This window comes from Hemibagrus wyckioides, linkage group LG22 (assembly GCF_019097595.1).
Source record: "Hemibagrus wyckioides isolate EC202008001 linkage group LG22, SWU_Hwy_1.0, whole genome shotgun sequence".
NCBI lineage: Eukaryota > Metazoa > Chordata > Actinopteri > Siluriformes > Bagridae > Hemibagrus > Hemibagrus wyckioides.
The window spans coordinates 10,140,642-10,168,535 of record NC_080731.1 but is presented as its reverse complement, the minus strand read 5'-3'; the positions used below and the strand labels follow the sequence as shown (position 1 = coordinate 10,168,535).

Genomic DNA, 27,894 nt, shown 5'->3' with positions numbered 1-27,894 from the left:
AGTCTCTGTCAAGCCATATTAATAGCTTCATTTAGTTAATCTTAGTTGTTAATTAGTTTCTAACACAACGAATAAAAATTTGAGAAGTTATTTTTGTTGCAGCTTATTCATAATAGAAGGATATTTTCTCTTACTAACATATGTCTATTACTATTGTCTCTTAGTCACTGTGAGGTCAGTGGATCCTAATTTTATTAATTGTGGCTAACATAATTGCATTGAGCTCTGTTCAGTAGAAAATCAAGTTGGCCTTTTTAATATTTCACTGGAGCTCATGTTACTAACAATAAAGAGAGCTTGTCGCTACCAGTTTAACTTGCAAATTGCATACCCAAATCACAAGACACTCACAGTATGATGCACCATGGCGCTGAAAACTGTAGCTAGTATCAGCAGCATTTTTAAAGCTTTGAAAGCAGTAGTGTTACTCCACGCATGCATTAGATATGTGATTTCGATGATAATAAGTTGTCTTTATTTGTCACATGTACATTACTGCACAGTGAATTTCTTTCTTCACATATCCCATCCTTGGAGGGTTGGGTTCAGAGCACAGTTTCAGCCCCTGGCCAGAGTGGTTGTGGTTGTGGGCCCAGTGGTGACAGCTTGGCGGTGCTGGGGCTTGATACCCGATCATTATATATATATACATACATATATATATAACATAATAATCATATTTTTTTCTCTCAAAGACACAAAATCATTTCAGCACATATCTTTATTACTTTCACAAAAGTTAGCTCTTTTTTTTTTCATGTTCACAAATTACACACCCAACTTTCAGAAAACACAGAGCAGTGTAACATTCATTTCTTTACTCCAAATGATCATTTTCTGATTGTCCCCCAGCAAGGGGACATAAGAACACAAAACTGAGCACAAAGACAGACTATTTCATACACACATGCAAGGTTGTCTGCAATGTCAGATGGTTGAGAGGATTTATTTATTTAGTTTGATAAAAGATGGAAACATTGCATCTTTCTTCAATTGTGGACACCAATACTCATACACACACACTGCATCGTATAGTATATACGATATTTTCCGAACAATTACACATTCATAAGCAGCGCATAAACACGTTAGCTGACACACAACAATCTACTATAACATTATTATGTATCCTAATACTGATAAACACTGCTTCATTAAAATTTGGCTAAATTAATTAATTAGCTACATTTTTTTTTTTTGTTTGAGAAACCTCTACTTCAGGGACTGCATAGCTCTGCTGAGAGTCAGACAGCAGTAAGTCACTTTGGTTTGTCAGAGGCCTAATCAAAAATAGTATAGGACACTTTGTATTATCATATGTTACTTTATTATTATTATTATTATTATTATTATTATTATTATTATTATTTAACAGAATGGCTTAGAATCATTGTAAAATAGTATCTTAAAAATAGATGTCTTTGCCAAATTTTAAAACAGTAGTGTCAACAATTTAATGTAGTAAGGAAACAAACCAACCGTATATAGCAGCACGTAGAAAGTACCTTTGTGAGGGGAATAATGGCCTGTGGAGGTACATACTGGTGACACAATAGGTTTTGTTAGTCTGATTCTGGATGAACACGAATAAAAGAAACCACAAGTCAAATGAATGATCTAATCAAAGAACAATAATCTGGTATATTTTGAAATTGACTCGACTTCCAATCTCTAATCCATGGTTATATTTACACTCTCCTCAGATCTTCTGTTTCGTGAAGGTCAGTAGTACCTGTATAATTGTATATAAGAACACAGTAAAACGCTTTAAACAAACTAATAATAAACTTCATGAACTCATGGTGGTTTAGACTCACAAGATGGACAATCTATCTGCTTAATCTTTTAAACAGGTCTTTATATCGGTCTTTTAAAGCTCACGGTCACCAAAACCTGCACTGTCAATCATGCCTAGCACAGTGTTGTGTCCTTAAAGGGTTTTAATTTTTTGTTTTGTTTTGTTATTGAGCAAAAATGGAGTTTTGATGGATTATTTGTCAAGATTCTTCATCTGAAAGTGAGTGACAGTTAAGCAAAGGAGAGGCACAGTTTTAAAGGCCAGCATTATTTCCAGATATGGGTTCATTTGTACATAGAATGTGGTGAACAGCTTATTTTACCATTTCACACACACACACACACACACAATGTTAAAGCAATAAATAATAGTTAATTGCTCAATAAATCAATGTTAAAAATTCCTCCACAAAATGTGTGAAAGAGCAGGAGTGAGATATTTCAGCTAAGGTTTTAAGATTATTTCAATCTGTTCACTTACTGCATTTGATATGCATGTACATTTAAACTACACTCATTTTTGCACTGGTATGAAGGTGAATCTTGTTAAACTGTAGAGAACCTGTGTTTTTTTAATCAGCAGTTATGCTATATGTAAAAGCATTAGGACCGTTTATGGCCAATAAATAGTAAGCTGTGTAAATAAATAATAAGCTGTGTAGCTATCCCAGTCCTTCTGATTGTCCTGTTCTCTTATGGACTCTCTTATGGAGCATCTTAATAAGAGGGGGCATTCAAATTTACACCTCTATAAATACCTGCTTTCAGCTTCATACTGTATTGGATTTGCAGCCTGCATAAAGATACAGGGAAAATAAAGCAGTCCATAAAATATTACTCATGTAATACATAGCATTTGGAAATTGATTCACAACACTTCTGTGTTTTAGATTAAGGTGTTTTACTCATTACGATCTTCTGGTTTTCCATTTCTGCCTAGTTACCTCATACAGCTGTGTGCTGAAATGATCTGCCTCATAACTGGGATGCTCTCAAACATAATATGACTCACATTATGACTCACTTCTTCTTAAGTTGAACCATTTACTTCTGCAAATTCCACTACAGTATCACATTTCTCATATTTCTCACTCTTTTTCACTTCTTCTAGTGCATGATTTTTAGCTTTTCAAAAAAGAATGCCACAAACAACGTGGAAATGAATGGGAGACACATGTGCCATGAGCGCCAGACATGAGTGAAGCTGTTGACTTCCTACATCAGGACATTTGACCTTGTGTCCGGGAGCCGGAGTCCCACCAGACCACCACACACCAGCACAGATGATGCGAGGAGGACCGGGATGACTTTAGTAATACTGACCAGAGAGCCAAAGATCAGGTTCCCCAGCACTGCTGCGAGCTTACACAAAGCGTTACAGAAGCCGAAGCCGGTTCCTCTGTAATTAAAAAAGAGTCCAAAGCGTTGTCTGTTGAATTAACAGTATGAGGTAATGGTGTTCATACTGGTCTACATATTAGTGTGATAGATCAACAGTGAAGCAAGACAGAGTGCACTGGTGATGCATTAGCAGTATGTGGTAACTATTTAAGCTTGTGTGTTCCTGTTCCATACGTACCTCCTATCAGTAGGATATAGCTCTACTGTGACCACATCCAGTGAGTTCCAGGCAGAGATACTGAGGCCGTTATAAAGGCACAGCATTCCGATCATCATGGCCTCGCTGGTGCCAAACCACAGAAAGAAGCAGCTGATCCCAGAAAGGATCATGGAGAATCCTGGGAGCACAGAAAATACACAGAAATGTGTTTAATCGAGGTTAAATGTCTATATCTGATTTTAACTCTGATAGACTTGCTTCATATAAATTCAAATGACAGTATGATATGGAAGGAAAATGCAGCTTATATATTTGCATCTTAAGTTTTCATCATACACACGTGCTTATTACAAAATTTGTTTAACTTGTACCTCAAATACCTCAGCTATACCACTAAACTGTACTATACACTACACTAAACAGTACTATTTCTTGTCATGACAGTCTCAAGCACACCTTCTGTGCTTTAACATGTATCTACCTAGTAATATGAATGTAATGCACCTGTGCAGCTTTCCACTAAAGCGCCTATGATAATGATGATCCAGTTATACACCATATCCTATATCCACCATAGCTACACCATATCCACATTTTCAGCAACAAGGACAGGTACAGTTAATACCTTTGTTCTGATAGTAGATTACGAATGAACCATTCTGTTGTTGTTGATGGTCTAAAATGATAGATCAGTATCATACCGGATTTGACACGGTTTCTGATACAATCCTTTGGCGTATTTTATTTCATGAATGTGTATCATATTGATGAATACAATACAATACAAACTTGTCTTTAAGCAACGTGCCATCCTACATCTGATATTTTACTTAATTTGCGTATCCTCTAATACCCAGAGCACTGATTTCAATATTATAATGAAGAAAAAGAAAAAAAGGTGGATGCCTAGATCAAAATGCGATCGAATAAGCGTTCATTTTTTACCCAGCATGGATAAACGCCCTGTTTTGTCCATGAGAAGTGCAGACACAATGTTTCCTGGTAGCACAGCCAGCGTCCCCAGGAAGTTGACAAAGTAGACCCAGTAGGCACTGTAGTCATGATCAAACGTCATCTGACATCCCGTTTTGTTGTGAAGAAATGTGCTGTTTTTGACTTCTGTGTTTATCAGTTTGGAGTCCTCAATATCTGTGTGTGAAAATTTTAAGTAAATTCCATTCAAATTCTGAATACACAGATGATAATTATTCTGGTATCAGATTATTGTTCTTTAACATTTAACAGTCAAAATACCATATCCAATAAATAATATGTCTATATCTGTATCAGGCATAACATTATGAGCACTGAGAGGTGACGTGAATAACACTGATTATCTCCTCATCATGGCACCTGTTAGTGGGTGGGATATATTAGGCAGCAAGTGAACATTTTGTCCTCAAAGTTGATGTGTTAGAAGCAGGAAAAATTTAAGCAAGTTTGAAAAGGGCCAAATTTTGATGGCTAGACGACTAGATCAGAGCATCTGCAAAACTGCAGCTCTTGTGGGGTGTTCCCGGTCTGCAGTGGTCAGTATCTATCAAAAGTGGTCCAAGGCATGAACAGTGGTGAACCGGCGACAGGGTCATGGGCGGCCAAGGCTCATTGATGCACGTGGGGAGTGAAGGCTGGTCCGTGTGATCTGATACAACAGACGAGCTACTGTTGCTCAAATTGCTGAAGAAGTTAATGCTGGTTCTGATAGACAGGTGTCAGAATACACAGTGCATGACGGGTCAGGGCTGTTTTGGCAGCATAAGGGGGACCAAGATAATATTAGGCAGGTGGTCATAATGTTATGCCTGGTCAGTGTATATCTATATACAATATACAATAGACTTTAATATATATTATAGTCTAAACTTCATTAGCATTTCTTAGTTTTTAAACTTTTTCACTGTAAATTTACCTGTGTTGTAGAAAAAAGAATCAATAATAGTGCAGTTTCGGAAGAATGATCCTACAGACGTTACATCTTCAAAATGGCAGCTTTGAAAGGTGGTGTTGATGAAAGTTACTGACTTGAATTTCATATTTATGAACCTGTGTATGTGGTAAAAAGAAGAAAACTTTGGACATGATAAATGGCTTAATACCAATAATAATAATAATAATAATAATAATATTAATAACAATAATAATAATAATCTGTCTAGTCCTGTCTCTCTGTCCTGTCATTAGTTTGTTTCCTGATTGTGAAATCTTTTTTGTATCCTTTGCATGTCACTTTTCAGCATAAAATCTCACAGTAGTAGTATCATATGTTACCAAGACTTTGTCTTCTTGTACCTTGCCCTTGTTTCTTATTGACCAATGAACAGACTTGTGCCTCATTCTTTCTGTAATACATTTATATTTAGTATTTTTAATGAGGCTAGTGTACCTGTCATTGATGAACACACTGTTGGTGTGTATCTGGTTCTCTAGTGTGAAGTTGAATGTGAAGTCCTCGGTTTGCTCATTATTGTGCCACTGCACTTTAGAAGCATACTCATCAGCCTGAAGGTGCTTGATCACGTCAGGAAACCACACAGACAAGCCGTAGTACCTGCAAGAATTTGACAGGAAAGGGTACAAAGAAAATGTCACCCTTAGCCATTCCATCATTCAAATGCACTTTAGTGTTCTCTGAGGCTGAAATTAAAAGTAAATTCTTACCCGAATGACAGTGTAAACCAAACAATGGCCAGCTTTATCGTATTATCTTTCATCGGATAATTGAAACACTTCATGAAGGTCAACCAGATCTGTGAAAGAAAATTGTTATGCATATGTGAATTAGATCCAAATATGGTTTTTAGAAAAAGGTAAAGGTAAACCATTCTCACCCCATGAAGTTCTGTCTTCACTCGGAAAATAACTTTGGACACGAGGTTACTGGTTTCTGGGTGCATCTCCACGAACTCATCAATCTGCTTTGGGGTTTTAATTCTATTTACCTACAAACACAAAAATAATAATAGAGTTTCTTCCATTTTTTTCCCCCATTGAAGTAATCATATTTTGCGATTCAGTGCTATTTTATTTCCAGGTTGTTTTTGTCTCATTCACAGAACTCCGCCTTCAGAAGTGATATAATGGCATAGAAATGGTTTTGTAATGAGTCTCCGAATCTGACCACTACTGTGATCTGAAATAAGGAGAGATGTCTTCATGTATAAACCTAAGGATATAAAGGGCAAAATATTCTGTATGAATGTGTCACCAAATTGCAGTTTTATTAGTTTGAGACTCACTTGAGACTCTGGTATTCTCTCCAGAGCACATATCACAAAATATTAAATGCATAGGGCAAAGTATTATGATACCAGTGTTTTGTAGAAGAAATCATTAACTAGTCATTTATTTTACAGTACAGTAGAGATATTAAATATTACTGTTAATTCAACAGCAGTTAAAAAAAGATCTAAGGGAAAGAGTATGCCATCCTTCTCACAGATAGCACAATTCATTTTGCAATATTTATGCTGCCTGTTTGTGTGTGTGTGTGTGTGTGTTTGTGTGGTGCAATCTGTACTGATGTAAAGTAAGAACTGTGAATATTATTATGACAGTCAGCTTAATATCCACATCGGGTATGTGTGTGTTAAGCTTTGATAAAAGCTGCCGTCTCTCTTTACGTCTCTCCTGTGCGTATCCGTGAATGACACAAAACCTCTAAAAAGCTCACATAACAAGACAAGAAAACACTTCATTTATCATCAGCTCAACTCACAGTGAAGACTTTTTCCGGTTGTCCACGTGCTCTCATGTTGGTGTCGTGGATCTGCTTGAGGATCATCCAGGCCTCGTCGTGTTTCCCCACCTGAGGGGATTAGTGGGATTAAACACCTAGCATGTGCTGGTTGACTGCCACCTAGCTTGACTTCAAAGATAACTGTTTTCCTTTGCAAGATCATTTCTATAATCTTTATATGGTACATTAAACTGCAGTATAAAGACAGTGATCTACAGTATGATTAAACCACAGAGCTAAGAAAAGTTATGCTTTTATTTATTCCTAAGATAAAAGATCCATACTGTGCACCATACAGTGCCCATAGTTTCCTACCTCTAGGTAGAATCTTGGACTTTCCGGCATGAATGTGAGAGCTACCACAGAGCAGACACATGGCAGAGCACACACCACTACAAATACCCTCCAGCTGTGGAACTGATATGCCGAGCCCATGCTGAAGCTCCAACCTTGGGGATTATAGAAAATGCACAGAAATTGTAACATAACAAAATTGAATAACACATGCTTTTTACCTATAAAGCACATTACATAAAAAAAACAGCTGAGCAGTTTTAAGAGTGTATTCTCATCCTTCCTGTCACACTCACAAAGTCTTAATTTTAATTTTAGTCTTAATAAAACTAATAGTTTGTTGAATAAGTGACAAATTTATTATTCCAAATAGCCTGTAACCTTCAGTGTAGTGACATCATCCTTGGACTCCAGTGCAGAAATTGTTAAATGTCGAACCCAAGGTGCTAAAGGTTTTATGATTTGGGAAACTTGAAATAAAAAACCTTTCAACAGATGGTTTCCTGTTCCGAAATGGTTCTAAATACTACTCCCTTAAATAGCAGGTACTATAAATCATCTGAATAAGCTTCATTCTGATACATGAAAAGAGTTCTAGCAGAATCATTGCTACAGGACAGAGCATAAGGTTCACACTGTTAAAACTCATCATGTATTTCCATTAAATTATTACTGGAACTGGAGGAAAATCGTGCTATCATGCATGTGACTCATTATACATCAAATAAATGTACCTTGATTTCAAGCAGAATCAACCCAGAAAGCTAAGCCAAAAAGCAGTCATTATCTACCATTAGCTCTGGAACCCGGATTTTTATCGTTCAGGGTATGAGTTGGTTTGCGTGAATGTGCGTATCAAATGTGACCTCAGAGACAGTCATGGTTAATTAATTGTATCTTCCACAGAAAGATCCACAACAGAGGGGTCATTAAAATGATAACTTAATTAACATTCTCAGTGGCCAATGTGTTCCTGCATATGGAGGGGAAAATGCATCAGAAGGCAGCATGAGGTGAAGAGAGACAGGTTAATGTGAGGTAGTTTTTGCTATCGTTTATTTCATTCAATCCTCCGGGACATCATCATTAATTTTCCACACCATTCGAGTCAAATGCCACAGCATTTGCAAGTAAAATTCATTTTCAACCAAAGTGTGTATCGCTTACATACTGTAAAGCCAGTGTTTTATATTTTTCTGCTTAACATTTCATGCTGCAAAAAGCATTTAGAAGAAGAAGAAGAAGAAGAAGAAGAAGAAGAAATGCACACATTAATACATAAATATAATACTGTTGTAGTAATATTTTGTTGTGGTAAAAATAATGCTTCTGTTCATCCACACAAAGGAAGGACAAATGTGAATATGAATAAGAATTAAATATGAATGTAATCCCTGTATTTACGATAAGAAGCTATTGGATAGTCAGATACGAGAATGCCGCGATCTTCATCCAACAGGGGGCACCATAAGCATCCAATAAGTAAACACAGTGTCAGAAGCAACAATCAATCAAAAACCACAAATCTCTAAGGGCATGTAGTAATATGGACAGGGATTGAGTAGTTTTGTTAGATGGCCATGATACCTCTACATTTAGGTGTGCTTGCCCTGTATTAGGTAACAAGCAACAAGGGTATTGTTTTCAGAAAGGAATTTCTTGATGTCTATATTCAGGTAAACTTTAATAACTTACAATCAGTTCTGAAAACTTCTCACTTTTGCATCGTATCCACTGGTAAAGTTTCAATTATGTTAAGCCCCGAAAGAGAAAAGGGAGAAATTTTCACTTAAAGATTTCGTTCCAACTCCACTGACAGACATTCTACCTTCATCACTTTCATTATCAGCATCATCCACATCTATCTCATCACCTGAGGTCAGTCATATTCAAACGTATTTGTACAGTTGATATCCCTGAATGCAAATCAGATGCAATGCAGGTGTTTTACTGGTTACACCTTACACTAGTGTTAATAAATAACCAGTAATCACTTTTTCTTTCTTCTTTTTATTTTTTAACAAATTCTTCCATCCACTTTCGAAAACTGTAATTTATTTCTTGGGAAATTACTACAATAGAAACCCACTTTGAAGGAGTTGAAGGAGTGGGGTTATTTTTCGGGGCTGAGCGGAGGTAAAGCAAGGAAATGATGAGCTCTGAATAAATCCAATGACATATTCAAATGAGTCTTTGATAAATTATACATGGATGGATTAGAGTGGGTGTTGAACCCACAGAGGGTGATGGATGATTTAAGCTTGGCATTTTGTGATTAGTCTTGTATTGAGAGAAACAGAGAGAAAAGAATTGACCATATGTATCATCTGTGTGCGTGTGTGTATGTAAATATGTCAGTGTAATTGCCTTCTGTGTGATGCTGCAGAAGACAGATCCAGACAGCTCATGTTTCACTATGTTATTGGAAATCCCATTACATGGATTATGTATATAATTGACTGAATGTATGGATGACTGAGTTGGCAGCAGATGGCTTATTTTTTATTTTTTATTTTTTTTTAATCTAATATTACACGATCGAGAGGTAGTGCGGCTCATGCCAACACGCTAGTGCCGGAAATTCATCAGCACTCTCTCTCTCTTGCAATTTTTTCAAAATATTATAACAAATTGTCGAAACATTATACAGCCAAAAGTATGTAGACACCTGACCATCACATCCATTTGTGCAGCATCCCAATCCAATATCAAGTGTATTAATCATTTGCCTCCAATAGATTTAACAGCGTGGCAGTGGGGAATTGCCCTCATTGTCATGCTGTAACATAAGTTTCAGTAAATGGAACCATAATGCTAAAGAATATGAAGACATTCTAGCTAATCTTGATAGAACTGTACATCTGTGGGAGATTTTTCGAGTGGAACACCATTGAAAGAAATATCATTGGAAGAATGGTGTTTATCCATCTAGTACATATTCAGAGATTTGCTGAATTTGGGCTCATGCACATAGAAGCGGGTTCTGACACCTTGCAGTGGTGTAACCAGATTTTTTTTCTTTCTTTTAATTCGACACCCTTCTATATTTGACATTAGTTTCCTTAATATGGATGTACTGTTTAGTTGGCATGTTGATAGCAAAAATAAATCTTGTGATACACATTGTTCATAATATATATGAAATATGATACGATAATCCGGCAAGCAAATAGTGTTGCACTCTCCTCCCTCTAGTCCCTCTGAAAACCAGAAAGCAGCAAACATTTTAATAAAACATATTCCGCTGCTTCTGTAGGCACTTTTTTTTTTCATTTCCAGGAACTATTTTTACCTGTGCCTGTCTTTGTGTTTGTCCACAAATTTGTGGGTGTGCAGATGACGACAACAAGGGTGTCTATGTGTGCTCACAGACATGTGTGTAGGCAAGTGAGTGATGCAGTACAGACCTAAATGCATAATGAAGACAGATAGATAATGCTTCATATTTGCTGACTCTGTGAGGCAGTTTAAGCTGTTTCGGGTGCTGTCTGTGTTATTCAGAGGGCATTGCATAGTTTGGCAGAGGTGAGGAACCAGCGGGGAGCATGTAATGGACTGTTTAAGTTAAATTAAGTGGTTAACACATAACCATCCATCACCAGCATACCAGTCCCCTGTGTGCTAGGGAGATATCACACTATTCAGGGAGATTGCCTTTATATTGCTGCAGGATACTGCTGCATTTCTGTTAATCGCAGAAGTGAGTGGGGTGAGCTGTAGCATGCATGGCACATGCAGTAACTAAACACAGGTGTATTATAGACAGCAGAGGAATGAACGAAAGAGAGACGACAACAGAATGAGAAATGATAATGAAAGCATTTGAGCCCAGCTTAATCATCTGTGACCAAACCATTACTACCTACAACTGGTCATTCTTTTACTAACCCCCAGCATCCTGACCGGAAATGACAAAGCCTTATTCCTTAAAGGTTTCAAATTCATCTAACTGTGGGTTCATAAATCATCCTCTTAGATTAGTTTATTATTGACCTACATAGGACTGGTGTCATGTCTAGACTCACATTGCTGTATATAAGGTATTATTGCAGACTGCTCTTTCATCAGTCTAGCTTTCTACAATGTAAAGCAAAATGTTTGGTTCGATCTGGTTTATGAACCTCCTCACTTACCATAATGAGGTATGATAGCCCAGGCCATGGCAGAAGCATAGATCTCCCCTATCATCCAAAACATGCAGAGCCAGCTCAGATGCTCGCCACGTTTCTCTCTCGCTAAGACTTCCGCATAGTAAGAAAACACAATGGGTACTGTTCCACCAATCCTAAACAGAAAATGATCATGGATTAGAATATAGTTTAATCCAGAATCATGTACATTCACTGAACAATAGATACAGCTCTGGAAAAAAAAATAAGAGAGCACTGCAAAATAATCAGTTTCTTATGTTTTTTTCTTACAGGTGCATGTATTGGTGAGATGAACAGTTTTGTTTCATTTTTTTGTGAACTGCTGACAATATTTCTCCTAAATTCAAAATATAACTACTGTTATTTAGAGTATATATTTAAAGGAAATGACAACACATCAAAATAACCCAAGATCACGCAGTATTTGCAGAGCTTTAATAACTCAAATAAAACCAAATGCAAATAATTTGTAAACAAATTGCGTTAATGCTTTGGCTAAATAACATTAAGAAATCAGTATTTGGTGGAATAACCCCGATTTTTGGCTCCATGCTCTCCACCAGTTTTTCACATTGCTGTTGGGGAACTTTATACCACTCTTTTTGCAAAAAAAGTAAACAGCTCAGCTTTGCATGATGGTTTGTGACCATCCATCTTCCTCTTGATGACATTCCAGAGGTTTTCAATAGGGTTCAAATCTGGAGATTGGAGAGTGGTCTCTTTTTTTTCCCCCAGGGCTGTAGTATTTGGTCAAGGCAATCTTTGTGCTACTTTTACACATGTCCTTACACATGAAATTGCTTCTCTTGTACATCAATTATTTGCATTTTGTTTTATTTGAACCTGGACATTATCACTCATGCTTAAGCTGGGTTTTTTTTTTATCCAATTAAACACCATTATAACTTTACCAGCAATGTCTCTCTATGATGTCAGCATGATAGACAGCCACCCATTTCTCATAAAAATAATATAAATACAGTACTAACCAAAAAATTAGCACCAGAAACACTAAACATCATATTATCTACATTTGTCATGTGTTTTTTTTCCCCCTTTAAACCATTTGAATATTTATGAAGGTTAGGTTTAGGGTTAGATGTGAGATTAGCATTTGTATCTCTCCTTATATCTAGAATGAATAACAATGAAATGTATATAATTGAATTTTAATAAATTACAGTTAGGTATAGAGTTAACTTAAAATTAAAGAAAATAAAATGGTTATATTCACCCAGTAAGTGATTTAAAAGGTTTCTCTCTCGTTTCATAATCATTTTTGACAATCATATATCATTCCAATGACACAAGTGCTGTAAGTAGAAACTCACAGACTATTTCTAGCAGTGAAGATACTGTGAATTGAGGATAGCAGCACTGCAATGACTATTGATCGAAGCAGACAAAATGTATGATCTGTCCTAAGAAACACTATTATCTAAAGCGAAGAGAAGTCATTTTCGTTTAGAAGTGATTTGATAAAAGATCCCCAATAGATCATATCTCATGACAACTTCAAGAATCTAATCTCCAAACTCAGAGAGAAACAGTCAATATTTTTAGCATGCAGAGATCAATTATTGGATGTACTGTATATTCATTCATGAGGGTTTTCCATAAATCAGAAGTACACCCTTTCACTTAAGGGCTCTTAAAGGTGCATTAGGTACAATAAGGAAACTCCCCACTCCCCAATTCATACCCATAATCACAAACTCCGCCCCCAGGATCTGAGGTGGCAGATAAAGTATCCAGAAAATGACTGACAGGAGGTGCATCCCAACACAAAGAAGCACTGAGTTTATACATTTTTGGTAAAGCAATGGTTTAAGCATTGCCATTTCCAATGTAGTTGTATCTTCCAGTGGTATCTCATTAACAATTACAGAAAGCATAAAGAAAGTCCATTAGGGTGAACAGAAGACTCACCCAAAGCCTGCTATCATGCGACAGAGCAGGAAGAAGCCATAGCCTTGTACAAAGGCAGACAGGAAGGCAAAGAAACCGTTCATGGACATGCAGATAAGCAGACACTGTCGCCGACCCACTTTATCTGCCATGCCCCCCCAGAAGAAAGCCCCCAACATCATCCCCAGGTATACAATGCTACCTACATGATGGGAAAGGGGGAGGGAAAGAAAAGAGAGAGAAAGTTTAAGAGCAGATACAGGAGGTACATGCACTTCAGATGTAATAATACTCAAACATAGAAGAAGCAAAGCTTTGGAAAAGTGTCTCAGTATCACACAGAAATACACTGGGTTGGGTTTAATCCCTTTTGTCCATGTTTTTTTTTACTTAAAATGGGTATTTATAAGGGAACATATACTTGGTGAAAGAAGAATTTTGAACAGCAATGCATAGCAGAGTTTCCATAAACAAACTCCAAAAAATAAATCACAATATTAATAATAATAATAATAATAATAATAATAATAATAATAATAAAGTCAGTGTCATGCAGAAGTTGTCATTTTGTTTTCATGTACTTTTTCCAGATGTTTCCAAATATAAAACTATAGTGCTAATTAATAAAAGTAAAAACATCTAATCAAGCAAATCAGTTAAGTCTGAAGTAGTAACTTTAAAAGAATCTATAAAGTCAAATTTGAGGTTCAATTCTGTATGTCAGAGTTTGCATGCTGTGCCTGTTTACTCTAATTCATAGTTTTGGTGTGTTTCATTTTATTTTTTCTCAGTAGATTAGTGGTTTGTCTCTGGGGCTAAAGGCTCAGTTTCTACCTGTGCCCTGTGTGTGAAGAACCTGAATTTGTAGAAAACGAATGAATGGATTTCACAACTTATTTATTAGAGTTTTCTCTAGGTCCGAATAGATGGTCCTTGCAACTTAATATCATGGCCATATCTGCAGTGAACAATTTCTATAATACACAGCCCACAACCTCATCACATGACCTCTGGTCAAACATCTATCCCAGCTCAGTCACCTTATTACTAATGACACTCAACTGCAATCACACTATTCACTTTAAACACCCCAGACTCTCAGCATTACTCTTTTGCTTCAGCACTGTGTCTGTGAGAAGTCCATGTCTTTTTTTAATTGTCCATTTCATGTCATCTAACTGAAGTGTATTCTATCAATATACAGTTTAAACATGTATTAGTCCAATATGATTTTTTTTAAACTTTTTCACAAATGTATTCAATTCATGTTGTATTTAATGGGATTTCTGGTATGACCCAATGCCTGCCTGTTTCCCCTCTGTTATTATAGCACTTATGTAAGCTCTGGTTATTTAAATCCCTTAAGTTCTACCACAGTTACTAATTTTACTAATAAATAAATATTTATTTAGAACAGATTTATGTGATGTGCACTACAGATCTGTACCTGTACAAATGCAGATACACATAGGCGCTTATGACAGTGAGGGATGAGTCTGGACCTGCATAAAACATACACTGAAAGGCCAGTATATAAGATACATCTATCTAGTATATGGGAATCTGTATTTACACATAGTGGCCTAGTGAAACTGTCACAGTGTTAGTGGCTCAGTCTAGTGGCTTTTTAAAAAAAATATATATATATATATATATATATATATACTGAATCAGTTATTAAAAGCAAGTCAGTTTGATGGTTCACTGTGTATGTACTACTGCGCTCCCTTTAGAAAACACAGACATTAAATTAACGTGCAGATCAGGTTCCTTTGCTCAGGGACACAATGAGATTGCTGCAGTCAGTATGCAGAGTCCGTTTGCGTTCCCTGTCTCACTGTAATAGATGATTACAGCAACTGGTTCATCTTCTCTGAGCTCACAAGACACAAAAAGCTCTCTGCAATGACTCCGCTGTAGAAGTGTTTTTGAATAAAGGCGTGTACAGTTGACACACAGCGAAGAAGCCTGTGAAACATCTTGCGCTGCTCCACATCTGAGTTGTGGCTTTCTGTAAGAGCAAGCATATATGTTCTGCTGCTACTGAGCAAATACAAGACCCATTAAGAGGCAGCAAGCTGTTCTGCTGGTCCAGCAGCGAGCGGCGCACAGCATGTGAAAATGAGAAGGGAATCACTGACTTGGAAAAGCCTCGTCTCAGGGGGATGCACATTACATTCTTTTTTTTCTTTCGTTGATACGGGGATGCAAAAAAAAAAAAAAAAAACTATTAAAATACTGAAAGCTATTTCAGGGACGGAGTCCTGCTATGTCCTTCGTTGTTTGGTATTGACGTCAGTAAGATGGCTGACACTATGAGAGGATTAAAAATGTGCTTAAATTGAAGATTTGTGTACCTGTCAGTAATGACAAATGCAAGCGCTGCCATAAATGGATAAATATTTAACAAATTGTTGGCACAAAGTTGAAAAAAAAGTTGATTTTTTTTATGCTGTAGCAATACAATACAAATCTAGGACTTTTTGCAGTATGTTTTTTGTTTCTTATGTATTCTGTAAAGCTTCTGTGAGACAATGTTCATTGTTAAAAGCGCTATACAAATAAAATTGAACTGAATTAAATTTCTCTTCACTGGAACTAGTACTATCTCACATGAACATCTCAAAATTGAAAAAATCGATATTGTAGAGCTGAGAAATTATCCATTTACTTGTCGATGCATATTACTATTTCGTTTTTGTCACCGCAACCAGTCACAAGGCTGTGCTTGTGCATCTAAAACTAGAGGTGAAACAGAGACTGGATGACTAGTTAAAGGAGTAACAGTACTAAAGTGTCATGCTGTACAATGCTAGAAAGTGCAAGAGTGTGCTGGTAAATGCCAATGGCACTGGGGAGGTGGGGGAGCAGTAGGGAGTGTTGAGGTAGTGCAGATGCTGGAGGGAACATCATTCACATTCTACTACATTTTCCCATAGAGGTCTGAAAAAGGGTAGATCATCAACTCCACATAGCTCAAATCCACACCAGGGGCTATTTGAGGTCAGGAAAGGAGAGAATGAGAGGAGAACAGAAGTGAATAGGAGATATAAGAGGAAGACAAGAACAAAGAGGCTAGAAAAGAAGATAGGTTATCAGAGAAGATGAGAACAGAAAAGAGAACATGAGAAAGGATGAGGCGAGAACGGAAGGCACAAAGACAAGACGACAGAAAAGGACAAGAGTACAGGAGGAAGAGATGAGGAGATGGGGCCAAGAAAAGAACTGAAGAAATGAGGATAAGATGAAAAAGAATGAGGAGAGGAGAGGAGAGGAGAGGAGAGGAGAGGAGAGGAGAGGAGAGGAGAGGAGAGGAGAAATTTTTTGATGCTGTCAGATCCTCAGATCCTGGACTGAAAATGTTTAAACTCTCTCCATTTCTGTTTTTCACTTTAAACTGCTCATCTAAACAAGTTTGTCAGTTGATATATTGAGTATACAGCATCATGTGATTACTTTAATTGAACTTTCTTGACACTCTAGCTCTGTCTTTGTGTTTATTAAAATACGAGAGGCACAAAAAGAATATGTTTACGATAATGAAGATCATGACTAGGAAAGAGAATTAAAATGCCAGGTGACTGATAGCTGTTGCTGAATGAATCGCCCACACTCATAGGCAAACTCACACACACACACACACACACACACACACACACACACACACACACAGAGACACACTCATAGGCAAACTCTCACACACACACACACACACACAGGTGTAATTTAGCAGTAATCTCTGCAGTTGTGTGATTTCAATGCAATTCAGTCATGCCTAGATGCTTTAAATTGAGAGAGAAAGAGAGAGAGAGAGAGAGAGAGAGAGAGAGAGAGAGAGAGAGAAAGAATAAAAAAAAGAATAGATGGGAAAAAGCCTTCTGGCTCTGTGACAATATTAATGGAATTGACTACACAGACCGCTCAAAGCACAGTCCATTATTGTAATTGTATAACGTAGCAACTTTCTTTTTCATTCACCTGATTTGCTTGCTGTAGTCTGGTTAATGTTCAATTCTTGATTTAGCAATGAAGGAGCTTTGGATAATAAAATGATTTTTTTAGTGGACACATGATAAAAGGTGTTTTATGTAAGTACACTGAGGAAAGAATAAAAGGTCTGCTGGGGCAGTACTGAAATAATTCAGAACCTTTTTCACCTACTTCCCTTACTTTTCCTTGACAAATGGGACTGTTAAAATTACAGTCGATATGAACACCTACAGAAATTCTAAAGAAATCCTGGTGGCTGTAAAGCTGTTCTATTGCTAAAATCAAACCTGATCTTTTTTTGTTATCTCATTTCTTTTACTCCATTACATATAAACTTCAGTAACATTACTGTACAAAGGTCTTTAGCTTTTTTTGATAGATACAAAATGAAACAAACATAATTTACATTTGAACTTCTTTTTCTTTTTCTTCTCTTGTTATTTGTTGTTTGCCCTTCATGACACAACCCTTCCATTTAACCCGGGCTTGGGACTGGCACTGAGAGTTAACTCTTCAGTGGCTGGGTTGGCACCCTGCCCAGTAATCGAACCTGGGATCCTGCCACTGGACCACCAGGAGGCTCTTCTTCTCTTGTTATTATTATTATTAATATTATTATTATTATTACATGTACATTATAGCCCACTGTATTGAAGGTATTCCTTTCCCCCTTTTTATTGCACAATTGCAACTACACTAATTACACTCCTTAATTTAATCAGAATCTGAGTCTCCTTTAATTGTGTCTAAATATCCTTTAATTTAATTATGTTCTTTCTCCTTGCTGTCTATTAAAGGACTTTGCACCCAGATTGAGAATGAGAGAGGAAAAGACAGGGGGCTGCCTGGACTGAGGCAGGAGAAAAGAGTGGGATGAAAGGAGATAAGATATGGCAAGAATCCTGGACTAAGATGTTGGCAATGTTAAAATGCTGACTCGTGTCTGCAGAAACTACAGAGAAACTGATACACAGCTTTTAATTTTCATGAGCCTCTAGTGCCTTTGGAGACAGTGTAGCTCTCTGTGTGATTTATAACTCATTTAAGCTGTAACATTTACTCTTCCCCTGAAATATTATTATTCAGAGGTAAGTTGTTTCATGAAATATTAGGCTTAGGACATTCAATCACAGGTGAGAATCTATTGTATGAACAATTAAAATGCAATTAAGGTTACAGTAACCACCATGTACATACTAGGCACTTCATCAAAGTAAGTGGGGAACCGTTGATATTAAATGGCAAAGAAACACTGTTCCAGTTTTCTCATATTTCTCAATAAATAACAATACACCACATAGCATTAGTGCGGGTGATGGCACTGAAAAGGGCTCCTTTTCAGAGACCTAAAAAAAAAAAATACTCTCATGTGATGAAGATCTTAAATCTGAAAGAGCTGGATGCAGCACCGGTCACGGGTGGCCACACATGATTATGTCTTAAAAGCCAGTGACAGGGGAAGGACAAAGCGAGAGAGGGACCATGAAAGAAGGGAGGCAGAGTGATGCCCACAGGGCTCTCCCCAGTCAGACTGGGATGTGGAGGAAAAAAAGGGGAAAGAGAGAGAGGTTTTAGTTGAGAGCTGATTAATAAAGAATAGAAATAAAGCTCTGACTAATAACACTTATAACACTTCTTTTTGGTATAAAGATGCCATTAATATCAATTAGGAAGTAATATTTAAGTAAATAATTCCCTTTTTTTTTATTTATTTATTTATTTATTCATTCATTCATTCATTTATTTATTTATTTATTTATTTATTATCCACTAAATCATAATGTACTTCACCAAAACATCATGGAAATGTTTTTAATTGATTTATAATCTTGTCTGCAAAATTCATGTTGATTATAAACCCAGTTCCAAATCCAGCATTAATTGCAATCACTTTGCCTAACCTCACCCCTTTCATCAACCTAGACAATTTCACACAAACTTTTTTGAGTGAAATTATGGCATCATGTTGATCTCCCCTTACAATGTGCCATATCGTTAAACTTTGAGTGTGTCAGTGCATTCTGTATTAGCTTGTCTTATTTCTGCACCAATCCATATCTTACCTAGCCATCCCGAGCTCGAATCAGGCATGCACATATCTGTTTCAGCACTGGGCAGCACGAAGCCCACTACGAAAACCTCCACACCATCAGACATGAGTGCTAACCCAAGTGTGAAGTACAGCTGCCACTGGAACTTGCCGTGGCCACACTCCTGGATGATCAGCTCATACTGCTGCGCCAGCTCCTCCTCATCTGCTTGCCTCTCACTTTCAAGCTCCCTGCGGTCCTTAAGGCCATCTGCTACAGGCTGCCCCAAAGCCACATGTCCATCCCTGTGCCCGGAGTCAGAGGGAATTCCTTGGTATTCACCCTCATAGATCTCGTCTTCATCATCATGGCCTTCAGTGGCATCACTGGAACCTTCTTCATCATTGGCGTGATCGCCTGTGTAGTTGCCCTGAGGCGGGTCATAGTATTCACCGTCATCTTCGTCCTGGAAGCGCTGATAGGCACGGCTGTGTGAGTATTCATCTGATGCTCGGTCAACTACTGTGCTGACCTTTTTGGCAGCATGCCGTTTGGCCTCTTTCACCATATCTTTTGCCCCCTTCATAAGGGACAGGTGGTCCCGAGTGTCTGTGTCGTCCATGGTGGAACTGAAATGATGGGCCCAGTGAGAGGGAGATGGTAGTTATCAGAAGAGAAGGGCCCCAAACACCTTGGATCTCATTGGATGAACCTAAAAAAAAAGTATGGAGAAAGTTAAATTAGTATGAAATTATAGATATTGCAGTTGTTTTGTCCAAATGTATTAAGGATTATCAGTAACATTATACACAATATGCCTCAAGTCTGTTAAAACATTCACCTCATTAACTACATGGCTTTCAATTAATATACTGGTTTATGAGTGTAACAGAAGTCTTAGGTATTTGGCTCTGATTGTTTGATCACACTGAGGAAGCCAAGATGTGAAATATGGTCTAGTTAATTAGTTATTTGGTGAAATGTGCTTGACCTAATAAAAAGTTCAGACAAAACAACAAACAGAAACAACAGACTCTTTAATCTTATTTTGACAGCCAGAAAGCAGGGTTCAAATGAGTTCCTACGGCATATTAAATCGTTTTTTAACACAAAGCACAAATCTTTTCTTCAATGTTATTTAAAGTCAATGGGGGTCAGTGAAGGCATTTTAAATATCTCGTCAGCTACTGGCCGGTTTTTGTCTGAATGACAATCTTGTCTTCAAGATGTGAAAGCTGGCAAGCATTTAGAAAAAAATGAGGACTTTTTAGCAAACCCCATGCAGGAAAGAAACGAACCCTCAACTATCAAAGTGCACAAAATGTCCTAAATATGGGCATATTTATATATTTAATGTTTTTACTGTTTTTAGATGCTTTTACATTTATTAAGGCTTTAAATACTTTAAATACTTTGATTTTGCTTTTTTTCTATAAAATAATAATTTAAAAAAAGATCTGTGACAAAACTATATCAAGCTTTTTAAAATTAGAAACCATATTAGTAATGTGTTAAATAAGCACATATTTGGTTTATTATATTTCCTCCAGATGATGCTCTGGTAGGCTTTTCATTGCATGCTGGTGAGATGCAGAGTGGTCAGGCAGGAAAGCCCTCCATTACATGCTAGACGGATGTGGAGCTGCTGTCTGTCAGCGAGGCACTGAAGCAGAGCTCTGCGTTTTCACTGACAGCCCCGATGAGATTCGCCACTAAACCCACAATGCAATACAACACTTTTTCCTTCTCATGCCCAGACCTGGGAGTAGAGGGTTTAGCGAGCCAATTCTGATTTAGCATTCTCTTGAGTCTTAATCAAACCACTGCTGCTATTTTCCAGCTATAAAGACGACACAGAAATGTAAATGCTGTATAGAAAGTCTGGTTATGTGAAATGTCTACAAACTGCATAAAACATAAGCACTAGTCACAGGCCCTTTCAACATTTTAGAACAAGTTACTGCATAATTTAGGTCTGGTTATGCACATAAAAAAATGAAACTTGGTCTTGCACACTTATTAGCCTCTATCTGGGTGATCTATAGTGTCTCTGTAGCCACGAATTTCATCAGTGTTTGAAAGAACAAACCAGATAAACATATAATTTGCAAGAAACAAAGCATTGCATCATAATGTACAAGTCATAAAATAGTCATGACTTGAGACATGAGTAAAAACATTTGCAATGCTTATCATAGGCTTTGTAGTAAGTAGTAATGACTTCTAAAAGTTAAAAACATCATGATACCTACCATTAATTTTGAAAGTGTGTTTATAAGGTTTAGTTAAGCCGGTCATGTATTATCATTAAAAGTCAGTTATTCAATTCTAAGAGGACACAAATAATATTTTTAGACCATTTCTTTTTAACATGCCTTCCCGTTTCATTATGGAAAATTAGTTCAGAAATTCAAGGTTACTGGGTCCAATGACAAACAAATGCTTATCAGTACACAGAGATATATTCCTGAATGAGTCTAATAAGAGCACAGCTTTACTCTAGCAGTGCATGCAGGATATTCCTACAAATGCCATTTACAATGGGGGGGAGGGGGAACTCATGTTTCCTGTGTGGCTACACTTGTCATTTTAGACCTTGATAAACATACCCAAAGGAATAATCGAAAAACAAGGTAAGTGGAAAAAGTAATGGTTCCTTTCATTAATGTCAGCCAGCAGGAATCAGCCGAGTCCAATCTCCTAATGGCTGGAGGCGGATATAATCACATCAAAACAGAAAGTGAATAAGCCCGTCTATAAGGAGAAGCCTAGGACATCTTGTGTTAAAAGATTGCATCAGGCACTGATGCTATTACAGAGAATGGGGGAGGAAGAAGAGAGAGGGAGTGAGAGACAGGCAGGCAGACAGATGAATAGAAGAAGGCTATGAGATATGCGTGGGATAGCAAATGCAAATGGAAAAGCGCACATTGATGTCCCATATTTCTTGGAGGCACTGTTTGTCAGAGAATAAGTATGCACTTGAAAGTGAAGATATCTTATTTTCTAATCTCCCAAAGAAAGCATTCTTTTCTTCCTCTTTATTCTTCACTGATATTCCTATTTTGCTCTTGATTAGTGCAATGAAGCTATCAACCTATTATTTAATTAATCTCTTAAACTTTCTGACTAATATCTCTATTCCAGCCTTAATTCAATCCGTCCGTGTATCAGCATGTGGCGCAATGCCATACACCACTGAGCACTAAAACAAAAGAGGCTTGGATGATCTTATCAGCTTCGTCGCTCTCAATAAGTCCACGGCCGACCGCTCCGCTCTGCAGGTGATTCAATAAAGACGCTGTTCAGTGGCCACTTGCTCTCAGCTACAGGGGCTGTGTTGCGGATTGCGGATTTCCGTGGCAGATTCTAAGCCAAGCAATAGACATATGTTCACTCGGATGAGCCAACTTTAGCCCAGTGAGATGGCACCGCATGTGAGCAGAACCAACGATCTATTCCTCAACTGCTTCTTTGTACATACAAATATGTCGTGAATGCTGCCATTGTCATCCACAGAAACTAATGGAACAAGATATAGGATATGAAAATAAAATTATTAGTAACTGTATGTGTGAGAGTGTGTCATTTTATGGGTTTAAATAAGAAATATATTCCCAGTATATAGGTTACACTGACTTTGGGACTTAATCACATTGCTTTCTTTTTATGAAAAGACCATGGTTGAGTAATAAAATTACTGGACTCACCAGACTTGTAATAAATTATTTAGCTCCAAATTGCCCATTTGCTTAAAATAAAACCTAATGCGGGTGAGTCACGACAGCTGGTTGATATATTTGAACTTTGTGACCATTCATGTAAAAGCCTCAGCAATGCGGCATTGCTGATGAAGTGCCTATTTCAAGGATACAACCTTGAGAGCTTTATAGTCTTCCAGAAAGTTAGCATTTAGGGGCTGAGTCACAAAACTGAGCAAAGGACAAAATGGATAAATGCAATCTTACGTGGTGTAGCCTTAACCGTGAGATGCAGTGGTGCCGAACAGATGTAATAGATCTGTAACTACGCAAAAGTTATGCCTTATTGTAATATGGAGCTTGTAAAAGACAGAACAGAGATAGAAAAGAGATAGATTCTTAAAGATGCAGAAGCACCCTTCCAGTTATGAAAGCACCACATTCATACTCTTCATTCCAGATAAAGCATTTGACAAGCGTAATAGACTCTGATGAAGACAGAGCACTTCACATTTTCTTTAGTGGGATGCTGGGTTCGGGCGCAATAGAGGTGCAATCTTATAGACTGTATAATACAGCTTTGTTGATATGCTGTATTAGGAAACCTTAGGCACAAGTGAGCATTCTCACATTGTCCAAATGCCATACAGATCAGATCCTTAGAAGCAATAACCTAACTAGCTAAATTTCATTTTATATGTTTAAATTTGAGGCTGTTGACCCATTCAGGCCTGCACTGTCCATTAAAAACATTCTGTGTAGCTAAGAAAAAAAATCTTAAATATATACGGCTGTTGAATATTCGGTCTCAATCTTTATTATTTATTTACCACAGGGATGAAATGCATAAAAAATATAAACTGTTCATGTGATTTCCATTCCATTTGAATGGGTAACACGGATTTCTACTCCAGCATATTTGTTAACAAAGCACATCCCCCTAACTATAAAATGCCACTACACAGATCGGAATAAATTTATAACTTAACAGTGAAGAAGCCTGTGTGTGTGTGTGTGTGTGTGTGTTGCATGTGGGTGTTAACCATTTGAGTCCCCACAAGGATAGGAGCTTGAGGTTATGTGGAGACTTTAATTAGCTTAATTACTGGAAGGTCCTCAGCAGGATAGTAAGCAAAAAAAAAGGAGTGTGTGTGTGTGTGTGTTCTCGCGATACTTCCGTTATACAGCAGGGTTGCCTCGTGCGCTCTGAGTGCCGGGGGCGGTTATATCGCGCGCGCTCTGCGCTCCATTCCACTGGCTGAAAAGTCCATTTAACTCACATCAAAAAATGCAGTTTAAGGGAAGGTGGGAAATTGTGCATGAAGCATCACTTGCAAGCAAGGGGAAGCTAAGAAGAAAGTCCCTCAGACGTGCCTTGTATCATTCTTCAGCGTTTTTACACGCAGCACTTTAAAATACAAAGAGATCTTTAAAGATCTGTCGGAGCTATTAATGACCATCTGGAAAGATCAGTACTGCAATACTGCAAGCACAATAACCCGAGTGAAAATCATCAATACACAGTGTGCTGACACAGTTAACACAACTCCAAATAACTTTCTGATAGGCAGAGAGGAATGCTTCAGTAAACTGACACTGTTCATATGGTTTTTACGCGTTACATTCATTCACTCTAAAGATCTTGTTTCGTGAGGCACATGATATAGGCTACAGATAAATAAAAAAGGAACTTACCTATTAAAAGGCTGACCAAATAAGCGTTTTGTACTGGTACTCCATTGTTTTGTTTTGTTTGGTTTTTCTAAATGAGCTTGCTGCGTGTGCTGAATACAAACTCAGTGTAGTATCACAAGGATGCTGAGGAGAGAGCTGAGAGCTGAAAGCGATGTTTCTTCCCCGCTGCAGTCAGTTGTATATCTGCAGTACTACAGAGAGAGAGAGAGAGAGAGAGAGAGAGAGAGAAAGGATGGTTGGTGCGTTGCGGATGAACCTGACGGAAACACCGTGGGGTGACGCAAGCAAAGGCAAAATATATGTGATGACGCACGATTTAAAACAAGAATGGTCTGAGGACTTCCTTCTTAGCTCTCCTTGCTTTGAAGGTACAGTTCATTCACACTTTATTGCCATACAAGGGACTCATAAGGATATTAAAAAAAAATTATAGATACAACACTAATTGCATGTTTCTTAGTGATATTGTTCATATGTTTGTAGCTTTTCATTATGGCTGAACATAATTTCCTTACTCCTTTAAAACTACAGACATAGTAGTCTAATCTACCTTGATAATCTACCTTGATTATCTGTTGGCTGAACAGAGATGTGTATTTGTCATTGTTTTCTAGTGGTATATTACTTTTTTTTAAGAACTAATATTTTGGTCACATTTCAATGTATTATTACTAAGGCCAAGTTCTGTATGAGGTTCTTCAATGAGGATATAAAATTGAAAAACACATTCTCTTTATCTTACTTTTGTATGTACAGTATATTTGTGGCAATACTCTTTTTTCCCACCTCTGAGCTGGCAGTGTCCTAGATATTAATATATACACTTGACTCTCTCTCCTGTGCATAAACCACTGACAGTGACTAAACAGAAATCCCCAAGATTTACTTCAGTCTATTTTAGCAAATACACAAAAAAAACCGTACTAATATCCTATACCAGATGTTAATGTTTTGTAAGGATATTTGTTTTTGATTTCGTTGCATCAGGCCACCAAAAACATGCACAATAGCAGATGCAGTGATGTGAGATGTTACTGCTGGGTCAGAGCTATTGATTTGGGCCATGAATACACTGAAGATTGTGCTGAACCTGACTACTAAAGACAACTCCATTACCCACATTATTCTAATTGGATTGCACTCAAGATCTGCATTGCTGTAACGGCTGAAATATCTCTGCTTGTATTTTATCCTGCTTTTTTTAGACAATCATTATTTATTATTATTATTATTATTATTATTATTATTATTATTATTATTATTATTATTATAATTCTAAATATGTTAAATGCCACAGGTCTTATTTCAAATATGCTTTGTGCATTATCTGTAGCTAACCAGTGTAAATAAATATTATCCTGTAATTGACTAAGCCCAGTGTGTTAAATTACATGGTGACGTTTTATTCTTATTACATTTCAAATTCTTTGATATACTGTATAAAGGTTTAAGGCAGGAGAGGCTATTATTTTATGTCTGTAATGCATTTTATTGTGGAAATATAATTTATTTTATTATGTGGAATGGGAGCAATGCACTTCCATATGATAATGCAATAATGCTATAACAATTACTTATTATGCATAATAGGATCAGAGTCAAGCTTCCATAGAACATGACCATGATGATGAAACAAAGCCCTAAAGCATGCATTCGAGCACAGAATACTTTATTTAAAGACTGTAGATATTTTTTTTTCACTGTACTTCATTTCTGTCCCACAACAGGATAAAATATAACAAATGTAACAAGAATAAAAAAAATATACAACAGATAAATTCATGCAGCATGTGCAAAGAAGTTGAGTTAATGCATTTAATAACTCTATGGTTGTGAGGATAATATTTTTTTTGCCCTCAGTTTCTCTAGGGGCCCATTGAAATATCCAGTCCACTTACTGGCAGTTTTCTAAAGTGGGAAGAACCAAAGGACCGAAAAGAAACCCACACTCACCGGATAACAGGATCAAGCCAGGAATCCTGGAACAGTAAGGTGGCAATGTTACCCTCTGATGCCATGGCCTGGGTTTGATTCCTGAGCAGGGACCCAACCCAGCCACTGGGGATTGCACAAGCCAGTCCTAAGCTTGAATAAAATGGGAGGGTTGTATCAGGAAGAGCATCTGGCATAAAACCTAAATTTGCTCCTGTATATCCGTGCCAAATATTTGGACCAATGAGCCACTTGGTTCCCTAAAGGGAGCAGCCGTGTAGACTATAATTTGTAACCTCCCACTATATCCTTCATCCATCAATAATGCATATAACACATTGACACATATGAAATAATTCTTCATCTCCAAGAGAGCTGATTGTAAAGCTGTAGGCCCTTGTCCTTCCTCTGTATGACTGGAATAAGAAGGAGGTTTTGATGTCTGCTGGCACACTGACTTCGAGCCAGAATGATATAAAGTCAAGAAGCACTTAACTTAATGAGCTGTCAGTGTCAAATATATTGCTCCTGCGATAGGTCCATCAGTGTCTGCAAGCTGAAAGAGCCAGCTGTGTTCCTGCTAATAAGAAACCATGCAGAGCAAAGCTCGGATGAAACACTAAGTCATAATAATGACAATTAAATATTAATGTAATGCACTAATTTTATTCCACTGTTTTTTTTTCTTTACATTTTGGCTTTGAGTTGCTTGTTACTTTAATCTACTGTGTGTATTTTAAAAATATACAATAAGCAAAATACAGATATACAGCAAAAAACCCCAACAGAGATCAATTCCTTGCTGGCAGGGCACATTTTAAAATATTTACAATCAATTATAATATAAGATTTATCACCAGTACAAAAAGCTCTGTTTTGGCTCAGATTTCTAGCACATTGGATTGTTATAGAAAGCTGTGTACAGTATTTAAATGGGCATTTATCCAATGTTGGTGCACATGACCCCAAATTTGAGGTGACTTACGTTTACAGAATGCGACCGACACGCTTATTCAGAGCAATGCTGATAAAAGTTTCCTCATACTAATACAAAAAGGCCAGGGTCTAGGAATTCCAAAACTCTGATAGAGCAGACATA

General features: G+C 37.3%; 1 protein-coding gene across 3 annotated transcripts; it reads right to left on the bottom strand.

Moving 5' to 3' along the window:
- Positions 1-703: 703 nt before the first annotated feature.
- On the bottom strand, positions 704-26,948 carry sv2ca (synaptic vesicle glycoprotein 2Ca). 3 transcript variants are annotated; one of them, XM_058374363.1, is made up of 14 exons: positions 26,817-26,948; positions 24,864-25,054; positions 19,501-20,179; positions 13,469-13,649; positions 11,522-11,673; positions 7,410-7,543; positions 7,074-7,163; positions 6,187-6,297; positions 6,017-6,105; positions 5,742-5,906; positions 5,268-5,401; positions 4,304-4,507; positions 3,377-3,536; positions 704-3,196 (listed from the first exon to the last, which is right to left on the bottom strand). In XM_058374363.1, exons 3-14 carry the CDS (start codon positions 20,087-20,089, stop codon positions 3,013-3,015), a joined length of 2,193 nt encoding a protein of 730 aa, XP_058230346.1. In that variant the 5' UTR covers positions 20,090-20,179; positions 24,864-25,054; positions 26,817-26,948; the 3' UTR covers positions 704-3,012. The 3 variants fall into 3 exon arrangements, with proteins under 3 accessions (XP_058230346.1, XP_058230345.1, XP_058230347.1); XM_058374362.1 differs by lacking the exon at positions 26,817-26,948 and having other exon boundaries at positions 24,864-25,100; XM_058374364.1 differs by lacking the exons at positions 13,469-13,649; positions 24,864-25,054; positions 26,817-26,948 and having other exon boundaries at positions 19,501-19,640.
- Between the last annotated feature and the right edge of the window lie 946 nt (positions 26,949-27,894).